Consider the following 14393-nt stretch of genomic DNA (forward strand, 5'->3'; position numbering starts at 1 on the left):
GTGGAATTCTAACCTTTATACATGCAGGACTGGAGTACAAATTGAAGTTAATGCTGTCTGCAATCTCTTTTGACTCAAAGTTATCTGATACAGTGTAGGCCCTAATGGGGTACATTGCACAATTAGCAGCAAACTTTAGGGACAAAATATTTGAAATCCATGTCAAACATTTATTAGAGTATCTTGGATTTCAAGGATACTGGTTAGTGGGTGATTTGATTGAACTTTTCAAGATTTTAATTGCAATATAAATGAGATTGATATTATTTCTGATTGGTTAGCAAGACCAGATTTTGTGTAATACTTGGTGTCAGATGTTTCAGGAATAATATGAAGCTGATAGAAATGTGGAACTTTTTTCACAACAAATATAAAATCATCCATTAAACTCTGATTCTTTGATATGGGAGTCAGTCCACAGTTCAACCATGATCATATTGGTTTGCAGAATAGATTTGTGGGTGTAAGTAGTCTTCTCTTACTCTTTTGGCTTCTTCCTCATGTCTTGCTGAATATTTATTTTGCACGCTGTGTCACCAAACCAAAACATCATCTTGCTCACGATGTTAGGAGTTTGCTGTTGGCTTCCCAATATCTTTCACCACAATAGATGGCTAAACTTTAAAAGTACTTACTTGCTATCAAGTACTTTAGGACATCCCATGACCATTTATTATTATTTATTTATAACATGTAACTCTGATGTGTGGTATTAGTTGCTACTCCTGTTTTACTGTTAACGGAAACAGGCCACCACTGTCTGAGTGAAGATGTTCCCCCTCATGCTACTTCTAAACTTTTGCCTCCTAACTCTTAACCTCTTGTTTGAACTTCACCTGCCCTCAAGCGAAAGAGTCTATTCACATCTACTCTATCTAATCCCTCACATAATTTTTAAATACCTCTAACATTGATGAGTACAGATTTGTCCTCATAACACTGAGGTATTGTTCTGGTAGCTACAGGCAAACTCCCACACTGTACCTCAAAGGATTGTATTTATTGGAAGGGATGAATTAAAGCTGTGGTTCCCAACCTTTTTGACAAAAAGCCCCACTTATTCACACATACTAAAATACTTGCATTCCCATGAATGGTACTGACTGCTCCTTTTTAAAGGAGTTTGGGCTGACCAATGATCGCTGACTATTCAATAGCTGGGAGAGCTAGAGTTACAAGTATATTGGTATTTATTTTAATTTGTGAAGTTTCAAACTGGATTATCTCAATATTATTAAACCTTTACAGATGTCCAAAGATTCTTGGCATCTCACCCCAGGAAGGTTGGATACCTCAGGCATGGAGCCACCGAATTAAGGAATTTAAATGTTATACCTGAACATTTTCTCTTGTGTACCAACCTCATTCTCTAACTAACCCAGTGCCAGAATGAACTCGCTTGTCAGTGACTCTTTATTACATTCAGGGTGAATTGTACAAACTGAAAGGAGAAGTGCAGGATTTCCACCAGCTGTTGAAATGGTGGGGTTGGCTTGGGTTGATCCCAGCTGATTTTCCCCGAAGCCAACAGACTGCACAGTTTGGCATGTATGAAGCATCCTATTTGGATTGGCTCCAGGAAGCAACTGAGTGCAGCAGGTGTTGATTTTGCTGCTGTGTTTAATTTGTCATGTTTTCCTCATGATGAGTATATGCAGATATCTCTCGACCTGTGGTCGGACATTCATATTGACTCTTATTGCTGCAGTCAACCACTTGGAATATTTTGCGCAGGCTGGTCACCCTGTGATAGGAAGGATGTCATTAAGATGGAAAGGGTGCAAAAAAGATTCAGGAGAACGTTACCGGGACTGGAAGGCTGAAGGTATGAGGCTGTGGTGTAACCTTGCTAAAGTCATGAGGGGTGATACTTCTAAACTTTTGCCTCCTAACTCTTAACCTATTGTTTGAACTTCACCTGCCCTCCCACAGAATAGAAGAGTCTACTGGAGGGCATAGGTGAGAGGAAAACAAATTAGAAGAGCTTGAGAGTGTTGCATATAAGGATTGAGCTGCTAGAGGAAGTGATAGAGGCAAGTGCACTTATGACATTTAAGAAAGATTTGGAAAGGCACATGTATAGGGAGGGTTTAGAAAGATGTGTGCCAAATGCAGGCAAATGAGACTGGCTCAGCTAAGTAAGTTGGCTAGCATAGACAAGTTAACTTGAAGGGCCTTTTCCCCCTGCTGTACAGCTCTATGACTGTGTGTACAAACGCATGGCTTAGATTATTTAGCGCTTCCATGATTTATTTCTAAATTGGAAGCATTCTCGCCTCAGCTATTCCAGAGACTTGAGCTTGCAAAATAGGTAGATATCTACCGAATTTTGACTTTAATTAAGATGCTTGCCTTATTTTTGCTCATACCTTGAAGAAGGGCTCAGGCCTGATATGTCAGTAGTATATCTTTACCTCCTACAGATGCAGCGAGACTGGCTGAGTTCTTCCAGCTTTTCTCTGTGGCAAGGTATTTCATCTTTTCACTCCCTGCCTTTAAAGCTGGCTTTCACTTGGAGCAGATCTCCCAGAAGCTCTGTGAAGCTCAGCTTAGCTCATTGTTTGCCTGAATGTAACTGCCAGGCTCTGCTCCAAGACTGATGTGAAACCCAAGCTCACCAGTACTTGAGATTATATGTTTTTGATCGTCTCTGGCATCTTTGATTTCTTAAAAAAATAAACAAAAACAATTTAAAATTCTAAAAGAAAATGCTTCAATGCAGTAAAGGAAATTAATTACCATTAGCTCAAGTGGGGGGGGGGGGGGGTAAAGAATTTTGCTTGATCTCTCTGCAACCATTTCTTCATGTTGAAATTAACATGACTCCATGTTCAGTGACAGAGACAGGTGTACTGGTTTTCCCAATCAGCTAAGTCGAAGTGTCAGACTCCTGTCTTCGTCGGGGGTCCTGAACTTTTGCCCAGTTAAGTTGCTAAAGGTTGGGGTTGTGAGCAAGCCAACCAGATTTTGAGTGTACGATTCACCCTGATGATTTGGTGTTAACTAATTGAATTTGACAGAGCAAAGTGTTATCCCCTGATGTGGAGAAAGGCCGAGTGTAAGATTAAAGAATTGAGCAAGTACCCAGGGACCAGAAGGTGCATTTGTAACAGTCTGACCATCCAAGTAGCCCCAATTACACGTGAACTTCCACAGAATATTTTACAGATTAACATTTGGCATCAGGACTCTTAGTTTAAAGAGTGGGCAGCAGAAATGCAGACCAAATGATTGCTGCCCGATTATTATCCTGTCATCCCACTGAAGAGTGAGATTTTTAAAAAAAACAAACTCCGCACCTCAGGCAGCATCTGTGGAGGCAGGGATGGTTGATGTTTCTGGTCGAGCTTCTGAATCAGGATCTAAAGTGAAAGTAGGCTGAATGTTTGAGGGACTAGGATGGGTTCTGTCTAACTGGGTTAAATAACCTCACTGTCAAACGTCACAAGTGGGCCGGAAGACCTATTATTATGATGTATGTCTAAATTCCATGTTCTCATGGACTGGGGTGGTTGGCTACTGGTTCAGCCTTTGGAAGTAGCAAAGCTCTTGAGATCAGATTTCATTTCTGTAGCAACTTTCACATTCCAGGCTATCCCAAACCATTTACAGCAAGGGGGCAGAGCTCATTTTTGGGCTCTGCCTCCCCCCTCCTCCTCCTCGCTCTTCCCCTTTGGACTCTGCTCAAAGTTAATGGGCCCCTTCCCTGTGAAGTGGTCAAGTTTAGTGCAGGACTGTATTGAGAACAGTTCTCCTTCAATGGACCTCGACTCCCTGGCAGTCTGGATTTGTTGGTCAAGTTCTTGATCTGGAACTGAACTATTAACCTGATGACTCAGAGACAAACGTACTAGCATTGAGCCACACTCAGATAGAGTAGCACAAATCCTTCTTTCTCAGGGATTGTGATTTCATTTGTAATATCTGGATATTCGAGTGCTGAGTTTGTTGATTTTGAACCTAGATCTTCCATATTTCCTGATTCTGGAATGTTGTGTGCAACTCTGGTCACTGCATCGAGACGTGGCACATTTTTGAGAAAAAAAGTTTCGTAACATAGATTTGCTTTTCCTGGGGTTTAAGGTTGAGGGTTTGTTTATTAATATATTGAAACTGTTTAAGGTATTGGATTAGGTGGACCCAAAGATGTTACTACTTTTTAAATGAGCATTTTGGACATAATATTAAAATTAAAGATGGAATGTTCAGATTAAATTGGAAACACTTTTACAGGAGAATGTTACCGAAAGTTTGAACTCTTTCCCCCTAAAGGCATGTGTCTGCTAGTTGTCAACTAACGGTTTTGAGAGTGAACTCATTACAGGTTGAATACCCTATTCTGAATATCTGAAACAATCCAAAATCCGAAACTATTTTCGTCTACGGTCCCATAAGGTTATATGTAATATATAATAGTTTAGAAATCCCGATTGGAGAACGGGACATGGCAGATGTAAGTAGTGCATTATTGAGTACAGATTTTTCAATATATATCTACTTCAGTTAATTTGTGCATATGTTAATATTTGTATTGTAACGTGAATGCATGTATCTTTAAGTCTGAGTGAAGGAGTGCACATTTTTTCAATGGTGTTCGAAAATCCGAAACACACTTCTGCTTCGAAGCATTTCGGATAAGGAGTACTCAACCTGTAGTTTGTTTTCGAGTTGGGAAACTGAGGGTTAAGGACCAGCTAAGTACACTTAAGGTGGGACACATGGAAGATCTCAGTACCTGAGTGTCCAGTTTAATTCTAACCAGACATTGTGTGTTGGTGCATTAGGAGATGGGTCCTCCTCCCTTCGCAGGAGGCCGATGAGATAGCAGTGTTTATGGAACTGAACACTGGTGATAGTTGACTTCTTGGATAACAAACTTGGAGACGTGGGGGAGGCGGGTGGGGGTGTTGGTTGGATTCCCGAAGCTATATTTCTAAGGAAGAAACACTTCTTTTGGGTGATGACTTATCCCAAATCACTTAATGAACTGTGTCAGTTTATTTGAGTAACCCTCCTTTTATAAATAGGATGGGGAAGTACAAGAAATAATGCTTGCAGTCACTTCAGTGATGTATTTATTTTTAGGGCTCTTTCAACAACTTTGGTATGTTTGAAAAATGTCTATTTCTGTTTAAAATGTTTGCAATTTGAGATGGATATTTTCTTTGCAAACTAGTAGTGGGCATGCAGTCAGCAGTTCAAAAGTAGTCAGTATGTGATTTTTTTAAAATGCTGATGGTGAGAAGTCTAATCTAGTCATCGGACTGATGGGTAAATTAATGACCGATGACCTCGATTAATTCATACCTTGAAGAAGGGCTCAGGCCCAAAACATCGGTTATATTAGCTTTACCTTTCTATGATGCTGCAAGACCTGCTGAGCCCCTCTCACATTTCTGTGTTTTTACTGCAATCATGGCATCTGCAAACTTTTGTGTTTCACTCCATTCATTGGAGCGCCTTCATCCCTAATGTCGAAGTACTCGAGATGGCAGAGGCCGACAGCATCGAATCCACGCTGCTGAAGATCCAGCTGCGCTGGGTGGGTCACGTCTCCAGAATGGAGGACCACCGCCTTCCCAAGATCGTGTTCTATGGCGAGCTCTCCACTGGCCACCGTGACAGAGGTGCACCAAAGAAGAGGTACAAGGACTGCCTAAAAAAATCTCTTGGAGCCTGCCACATTGACCACCGCCAGTGGGCTGATATCGCCTCAAACCGTGCATCTTGGCGCCTCACAGTTCGGCGGGCAGCAACCTCCTTTGAAGAAGACCGCAGAGCCCACCTCACTGACAAAAGACAAAGGAGGAAAAACCCAACCCCAACCAACCAATTTTCCCCTGCAACCGCTGCAACTGTGTTTGCCTGTCCCGCATCGGACTTGTCAGCCACAAACGAGCCTGCGGCTGATGTGGACATTTACCCCCTTCCATAAATCTTCGTCCGCGAAGCCAAGCCAAAGAAAAGAATAGTCTGGACACCCAAATATTCGAATTGGATGCTGCAGCCGTGGAATTTAAATTCAGTTGATAATTTGGAATTTAAAAAAATCTTCTTAATGATGGCCATAGAACTACTGAAGCAAATCAAAATTGCTGGAGTGATTCGGTGGGTCAGGCAGCACCTGTGGGGACAGAGGGACAGTTGTTGTTTCAGGTCAACGGTACAGCAGGATTGAGAGTGAGAGGGGAACCAGCCAGTATAAAGGAACGAGGGAGGAGGCAAGCATTGGCAGGTGATAGGTGAACCCAGGTAAGTAGTGGGATGATGGATAGGTGGAGTCAGAGAGAAGAGTGGAGGTATTGACAGAAGCTGGAAGGTAATAGGTTGAAATGCTGATAATTCTGGAACCTGATGAAGAATGTGAAAATGGAACAAATAAGGGAGGGATGATGAACTGATAGAACCAATTGAAAGAAAGGCTGGAGAAGGGGGTTAGAAAGAAGCGGGGTGGGGTGAGAGTACCTGTGTGGACCAGAAGGAGAGAGAAGGGAACATGGGTGGGTTTCCTGAAATTGGAAAATTCATTGCTCATGCCATTGGGTTGCAGATTGCCCATCTGAAAGGTTCTCCTTCTTCAGGAAACCTGGTTTCCTGTCAAATGGTTGATGGCATCCCTGCCATTTCCTATACTTCTAGTGACCACATCCTGCCAGACACAACAGAGGTAGAATCCCCTTAGTCCATACCTTTTGCCCTATCAACCTCCCATCCAGCACATCGCTCTCTGTCAGTTCAGTAAAGTACTGTGTGTTCCCACCAATAGTCATATCTTCGCCTCCCATCCCCCTTCTGCTTTCTTTCTTTTCCTGGTTTGCTGATCCCTCTCCACCTCTCTGCTCCCATCTGCTGGCTTTTTGCCCTACAACATTTTAGTGTAGCGGTTAATTCATCACTGTTACAGCACCTATGACCAGGGTTCGAATTCAGCACTACCTAAAAGGAGTTTGTACATCCTCCCCGAGTCTGTATGGGCTTCCTCCAGGTGCTTTGGTTTCCTCCTACTGTTCAAAAATAAACAAGGGTTATAGGTGAATTGGGTGGCACAGATTCGTGGGTCAGAAGGGCCTGTTACCCTGCTGTATGTCTCAATATAGGTGGTGTAATGTCTTTCCCTCCCCACCATCCCGGGACCTAACCATCATCCAGGGACCTAAACGAGAACTAAGGGGACACAGCCTCAAGATTCAGGGGAGTAGATTTAAGATGGAGATGAGGAAAAACTGTTTTTCCCAGAGAGTAGTGAATCTGCGGAATTTTCTACGCAGGGAAGCAGTTGAGGTTACTCATTAAACATATTTAAGGTTCAGTTAGATAGATTTTTATATAAAAATGCAATTAAGCGATATGGGGGAAAAGGCAGGTAGGTGGAGTTGAGTTAATGATGAGATCAGCCATGATCTTATTGGATGGCCTACCCCTGCTCCTATTTCTTGTGTAAACAGCCCATCCAGGCAATGAAGACATTCATATGTACCTCCTCTAACCTTGTCAATTGTAGTCGGTGCTCACATCGTGGCCTGCTCTATGTCAGCAAAACCAATGCAGACTAGACAACATTTTGCCAAGCATTTATCCATGTTGAGCTCCCTTCCTGTTCCCAAACTGACATGCCTGTGGTCTGCCTTTTCCACTTCCGCAGTAAGGTCAAGTGCAAACCAGAAGAATAGTACCTCGTACTCCGCTTGGGTATGGGACAACCCAATGGTATGAGCATTGAATTTTCCAGTTTCAGGTAACCTGCATCCCCTATATTTGTTTCTCTCCTTTTGATCCACAGCTTGCACCCCACTTCTTTCCAACCCCAGACCCTGTTACACATCTTTTTTCCCCTCCTACTTGGTTCAATATGCCCTTCACCTACATACTTAATTCACTGGATCTCCCATCGGTTCCATCTACCCACCATCCCTCCTTTATCTGGTTTCACTTATCACCTTGCTGATTGGCATGTAGGATCTTCAGCTCTTTGTTCCCTTATCAACCTTCCAGCCTGTACCCCCATCCTTCCAGTCTCTACCACTCCCCCTCCTCCTCCCACCAGCTATTTTGCCCAACATCCCCCTCCTCTCCTGGTCCCACCTATCATCTGCCAGTTCCTGCCTCACCCCTCCCCTTCACCTCCTTGTACAAGCTATCTCCCCTTGGCCCCGTCAGTCTGGATGCAGATTCTCAACTTGAAACATGGACACCCTCCTGCCTCCTTAGATGCTGCCTGACCTGCTGAGTTCCTCCAGCATTTTTTTTATTTGCTCCAGATTCCAGTATGTGTAATCTCTTGTGTCTACAAAATGACTGATTTCTTGTAAAAACCCATCTAGTTCCTTGATGATTTTCAGGAGTGGAAATCTGCCATTCTTGCCTGATTTGGCCAAGATGTAACTCTGGACTGGTGTTCCTTGAAATTAACAAACCATTGTATTTCAGGTTAAATATTAAATGCTGGTCATGCAGGTGACCAATGAAGGCATTGCCAATGTTTATTGCAAAATGAATAAATATATTAAAAAAAACTCAAGGAGGAAGTCCTGAGGTAGCAATGAATATATTGAAAAATTCACCAGCAGGTTCAAATGATATCAATAAGATAATGTTGTCACCAAATGTATTGATGCAGATGCTCTGTGCTAGCAGGTGGTTCAGTGATAGTAGGCTCACTGATGCATCACAAGGTCATGGGCTCAAGACATCAATTTGTCTTTCACTGCGGTGATGAGTTCAACCCCAGCATTCACCTATTAACATTTCACAACTCTGTCACCCTAGATTTCACGGTGCACATATAGACTTGTTTGCAGAAGTAAAGCTCAGGGAATGAAGGAAGCAATGGCAGGATAGGTATGAAATTGACTGAGAGATGGTAATAGCAAACAGTTGGTTTTCGGACGGGAGATACAGACTGAAGTCTACGGTGGTGTTCCCCAGGGCCTATAATTAGGCCGAGTGCCTTTTTGCTATTTAGTAATGATCTCGACTGGTAATGATAGAAATGGATGAAAGTGACAAGAAAATCAGTAGGCTTTGAATAAACAGACAAAAATTGACTTTGAATTAGATTAAATTAATGCAGAGCAGTGATACATTATTTGGGGAGAAGATGCACCATAAACTGAATTATAGTTTTCAAAGGGTTGCCGAAACTGTGAGATCTGTGGGTGCATGATCAATTGAGAAGGCTGTTTTAGAGATAACACTATCTCCATTTTATAGAGTACAAAACCAAGGAAATTATAAATCATTTTAGAAATGAACAGTTGAGCCTCGGATAATGTATTGCGTATTGCCGGGATCTGGAACACGCTGACTGTGAAAGTTGATTCAAAGGTGATATTCAAAAGGAGAATTAAACATTTATTTACATATATAAAGAAAACATTGCTAGGCTTTGGGAATATGGCAGGGAGTAGGAGATGAATTAGATGATCTACCAGAATGCTGAATGGACAGTTTGATTCCCTTGGTTTCCCAAAAAATCTGTCGGCTCAAATCCTGAAATAAGGAAGAGGGGATATGGACCAAGGTGAGTTTAGCATGGTGGCCACATCATTGCCTTTCATGTCAGTACAGAAAGAAGCTCATTTAATTTGCTTTTTGATCGCTTCAAGCATTGTGACTGTTTCAACGTATATTTTCAGGCACAGAATCGGAGGACTGTGGCAAGGATGTGAGAAAGAAAATTGAGACAATGCGACTGATTAGAGAAGGTAATGGACCAGAAGAGTCGGGGTATGGATGGGGATTGATATGAAGCTGATCAAAAGGAATTGACAAAAAAAGGATTCCCCTATTCTCAACTTTCTTTATAGCACACATGTCAAACTCTGGCCCGCGGGAATTATATTTGGCCCGCAAGATCATATTAAATGTGTATTAGATTTGGCCCGCTGGCCGCCGCGCCAGTATAGCGCATGCACACTGAAGGTGAAAATGAAGACGCCAGAGGTGTGGAGGGATCTCAGAGTCCCAAATCCCAGGGATCGGAGCGCCGCACTCAGCCCGCCCGGCTCCCGGACACACAGACGCGGCTGGAGTTGGGGACCATCCTCGCTGGGTTTGCGCTTCAGCGGTGACGCCAGACCGAACGTCTCATTGGCGGTGCCTTCCCCCTCGCTCCGTGCGCGGCGGACCCTGCCTCCCGCTCCTTTTGTTGGAGACGAGCCCAGCGCCGTGAGATCGCAGTTTAATCCCTCTCCAACCATGGGAGGGGGGTGGGAGCAACGCGCTCTTCTCAGCCAATTCCTCCACCGCCCCGGACGCCGGCGTTTCAACGGGGGATTCGGGTGCCTTCGTCAGGCGACCGACCTGTTGGTCCAAGACAAGGGGAGAGCGTACAAACTCCATACAGACAGCACCTGAACTCGGGTGAACGTGGAGCTGCGACCCCACATTCCACATCAGGACTGTGTGTAAGATTGGGAGCAGTGAGACGGAAGCTTATTTTGTTCCTGTGATTTAAGCCTTTCTTGGTTTGGGGGAGGGGGGGTCCTTCTCTGACCACTTGCCTAACAATTAACCTAATCAGATGTGGAGTTACCACAATACAACAGTTCTCAACCTTTTTCTTTCCACTCACGTCCCTGTGCCATTGGTGCTCTGTGATTAGTAAGGGATTGCTTAAGGTGGTCTGTGGGTGGAAAGAAAAAGTTTGAAGACCACTGCTTTAATCATCCCTCATTGACTCGTCATGTGCACGGTTTCAGAGCTCCAAAGAAATGGGCCAATGACAATGACAATGAAAGAGTTTATCCAAAACTATTATTAAGCATTTATTTTAATAAGAAAAAGTTTAACATTACATATGTTGAAAGAAGAGAAAACATGCAGATGTTGTTGAAAATTTTCAATAAATATTTAGTTCGGCCCTCGACTTAGTCCAAGTTTTTAATTTTGGCCCTCCGTGAATTTGAGTTTGACATCCCTGCTTTATAGTATCTATGAGTACAGGTTATTTTCACCTCTATTTCAGATATGCCAATCTTTGGTCATTGCCCTGCCTATGATGAGTTCTTTCTTGTGGTGTGTAACCAGTGTGGACAAGTCGTTAAACCTCAGGCATTTCAGATGCACTGTGGTAAGTAACTAAGCATTTTTATATCTTTTTAGACAAGTGAAGTATTTCTTGAGTCTGATAGTCCACAGGCACATTTTGTTAAAGCATATGGTTTCAGCTCTCACCATCACTAAATGGTCGGCATAGTCAGCGTAACACTATTACAATGTGACCTGGATTCAAATCCGGTGCTGTCTGTAAGAAATTTGTACGTTCTCCTTGTGACCTGCATGGGTGCTCCGGTTTCCTCCCACCTTCAAAATGTATGGGGGTGGTAGGTTAATTGGGGTATTTTGGAGGCACGGGCCCGTGGGCTGGAAGGGCCAGTTACAGTGCTCTATGTCTAAATTTAAAAACAGGGTTGGGAATAGTTAGTTCAGTCTGATCATGAGCCATGGGTGGATGGGCACAGAGGCAATATAGAAACTCTTCCAAATGTTAAGTTTTTGTTTGCTCCCCAATTGGATAAGCTGGGACATTTTTTCACTGGGATGTAGGAGGCTGAGTGGTAACCTTGTCGACTTCATAAAATTACGAGGAGCACAGATAAAGTGAATGGCTACGGTCTCTTTCCCAGGGTAAGAAGGTCTAAAACTAAGGAGGATAGCTTTGCTATGAGGGGAAATACTTGAAAGGGACCTGAGGGGATTTTTTTTTCATTCAGAGTGATGGGTAGATGGAACGAGCTGCCAGAGAATGTGTTAGAGGTGGTTACAATGTTTAAGACACATTCAGCCAGGAACGTGATAGAAAAGAGCCAAATTTAGGCAAATGGGAGAAGCTCAAGAAGGCAACTTTGGACCAAAGAGTTTCCCTCTGGTCTGTATAACTGACTTTTTATGCTATCATGGAACAGCTGTTGCAGGGTAATTCTGGGACACCCTGGTCTTCCCCACACAGTTTTGGACTGATACTCCTACCAAGTAAGGCCTTTCATTTGTGTTGCCTCATTTGTACATGTTGCAGCACTGCCACCTCTATCAGCCCTCCATCATAGCACTCCAATGTCACTACTCCTCTTCAGCCTCAGCAGGGCCTGCCATTACTGACCATCCCAGTCACATTAGGCATCCTCTCTAAGTGAACACCTTGGAATGAAATACGGGATGCACCAAATTTTTGACGAAGGATACTTGTACCAACCATTCAATTGCACCTGCAGTTGTCATTGATACCTTGCTGTGTGCTCAGCTATAATTTAATCAGTTGGGTGAATTTCTAGGCTATGCCGTTGTTGCTTTTAAAATAATTCACTTGGTAGGGTAGTTCAGCAGAGAATTATATTGAGTGACTGTGGTCATATACAGCCTCAAGCAAAGTAAATATGTGGTTTCCTTCTCAAAAAGCATTAGTGAATTGACTGGGTTTTACCATGTTCCCACAACTCAGGTCTCACTTTTCCTGCAAGTTTAGACACGTATTTCACAATCTCAGGATATTCTAAACTTTTTAAAAAATTGGCAGCAACATGTATTTGAAGTGTGGGTACTTCAGTAAATGTAAGAACAGCAACAGTAATATTGTGTACACTCAACTCCCATAAACAACAAAGTGATAAGACTGATTTAGTGATTACAAAGTTGTAATATAATGATGACAGTTGAAGGATTGATCTCAGCCATGATACTGATGAGATCTCTGGCTTCTGTTCAGATTAGTTCCAACTAAGACTTAAGTAACATAAAATGCCAATTCTGATCACCTCGCGCTCCTGCAGAACTGTGCTAGGGAGCATAAATATGTTCTCAAGGGAGTTTTAATTTCTGGACCTCTGATTCAAGGGAGAGAGCTACTCACTGTAACTAGGGAAAATACGAATTCTAAATTGGCCCTTGGTGATATTTGTTCGATGCCTCTAATTCAATTAACTCAATAAATTGGATTCCTTGCAGAGAGAAGACACGGGTCCCTAAACAAACTGTCAGCACGGAAAGCTCAACCCTTGACTTCCCCAAACGTCATCCTGCAGAAATCAAGATGCAACAGTGTTCAAACTGCAGTTACCTCCAATCACGGCACCCGATCCTCCAAAGAGAAGTTGCACAGCCCTGGTAATAAGGTGCTACAGTTAGACGTGCCTTCAAAGAGACCAAAAGAAAATTTGTGGTAAGTTCATTTTCTTTTTGACCGTGATCCAGTTGGGGAAAAAGCAAGACTTTCAGTGTCACGTCAATGTGGCTCATAATTATTGCATTCTAATCGTGGTCAGAGAGTTGGGATTTTTCTCCTAAAAGCAATCAAGGTTAAGAGTAGATTTAATTCAAGTGATGAGAAGCATGAACAAAGACATAAGGGAAACTGATTCCAGTGGCAGGAGCCAGATTACATGGTAAATGCTAGGAGAAATCGGTTGTTCAGGCAGCCACCTGTGGAAAGAGAACTACATTCAGGCTGATTCAGGTTCATCAGAAAAAGCAAGAAAACATCCCTTATTTTAAATTGCAGAGGAAGTTGAAGACAAAACAATGCAAGAAACAAAACAAGAAACTGAGTGACACAGATGTGGCAAGGCATGTTAACTGTAGCTGATCTGTCTGGAGGAGATGTAAACAGAGGGAAATGAATGAGAACATAAGGAAGAAACAAAGTGCTGGAACACAGCAAAATTGAGAAATTTGAAAGCAAAGGGAACATTGGAAAAGTCTGGTGGGTCGAATGACCTTCTGTGAAGGTGAAAGCTAACTTAGCTTTATAGGCTGATGATCTTGTATCAACGCTATCCATTTAAAATTTATTAAATTTGGACATACAACACAGTAACAGGCCATTTCAGCCCACGAGTCTATGTCACCCAATTTATTCCCGATTAACGTACACCCCTGGTACGTTTTGAACGGTGGGAGGAAACCGCAGCCCCTGGAGAAAACCCACGCATACACGAGGGGAATGTACAAATTCCTTACAGACAGCACAGGATTTGAATCCCGGTCCAGTCCCGATCTCTGGTGCTGTAACGGTATTGTGCAAACCACTATGCCAACTGTGCCACCCGGGTTTCTGATACAAACTGGAAAGGCTGGTTATCTGAAATTGTTAGTCAGTGTGCACCCTCAGATGTTGTTCCCAAAGCTCTTCTGGCCTTTGTTGGAACAATAATGAGACTAAAGACGGGGAGACAAGAATGTCACTTTAAAAGAAAATAAAGATTAATAGATAACTGGAAGCTCAGAGTCACCATGGTAGATTGACTAGAGATATATGTAGATGTGGACCAGGGTAGAGAACCAGCCAAATTTTAGTGGAATGGGGTTCAGTATGTCCTTTCAAAAGACAGGTATATGAAGTAAAATAAATGGTAATGCGATGGTGGGGTGTGGGGGGAAGCAAGAGGTAAGATTATTTC

General features: G+C 42.8%; 1 protein-coding gene across 1 annotated transcript in view; it reads left to right on the plus strand.

Moving 5' to 3' along the window:
* The window catches only part of LOC138765116 (ataxin-7-like protein 1), a 42007-nt gene that overhangs the window by 958 nt on the left and 26656 nt on the right, over positions 1-14393 (plus strand). Inside the window, exons 2-4 of the mRNA XM_069941890.1 lie at positions 9636-9704; positions 10967-11071; positions 12943-13156. Of these exons, the coding sequence (XP_069797991.1) occupies positions 9636-9704; positions 10967-11071; positions 12943-13156 (388 nt within the window). The remainder of the gene's footprint in view (positions 1-9635; positions 9705-10966; positions 11072-12942; positions 13157-14393) is intronic.

The sequence above is a fragment of the Narcine bancroftii genome, chromosome 5, assembly GCF_036971445.1.
Source record: "Narcine bancroftii isolate sNarBan1 chromosome 5, sNarBan1.hap1, whole genome shotgun sequence".
Taxonomy (NCBI): domain Eukaryota; kingdom Metazoa; phylum Chordata; class Chondrichthyes; order Torpediniformes; family Narcinidae; genus Narcine; species Narcine bancroftii.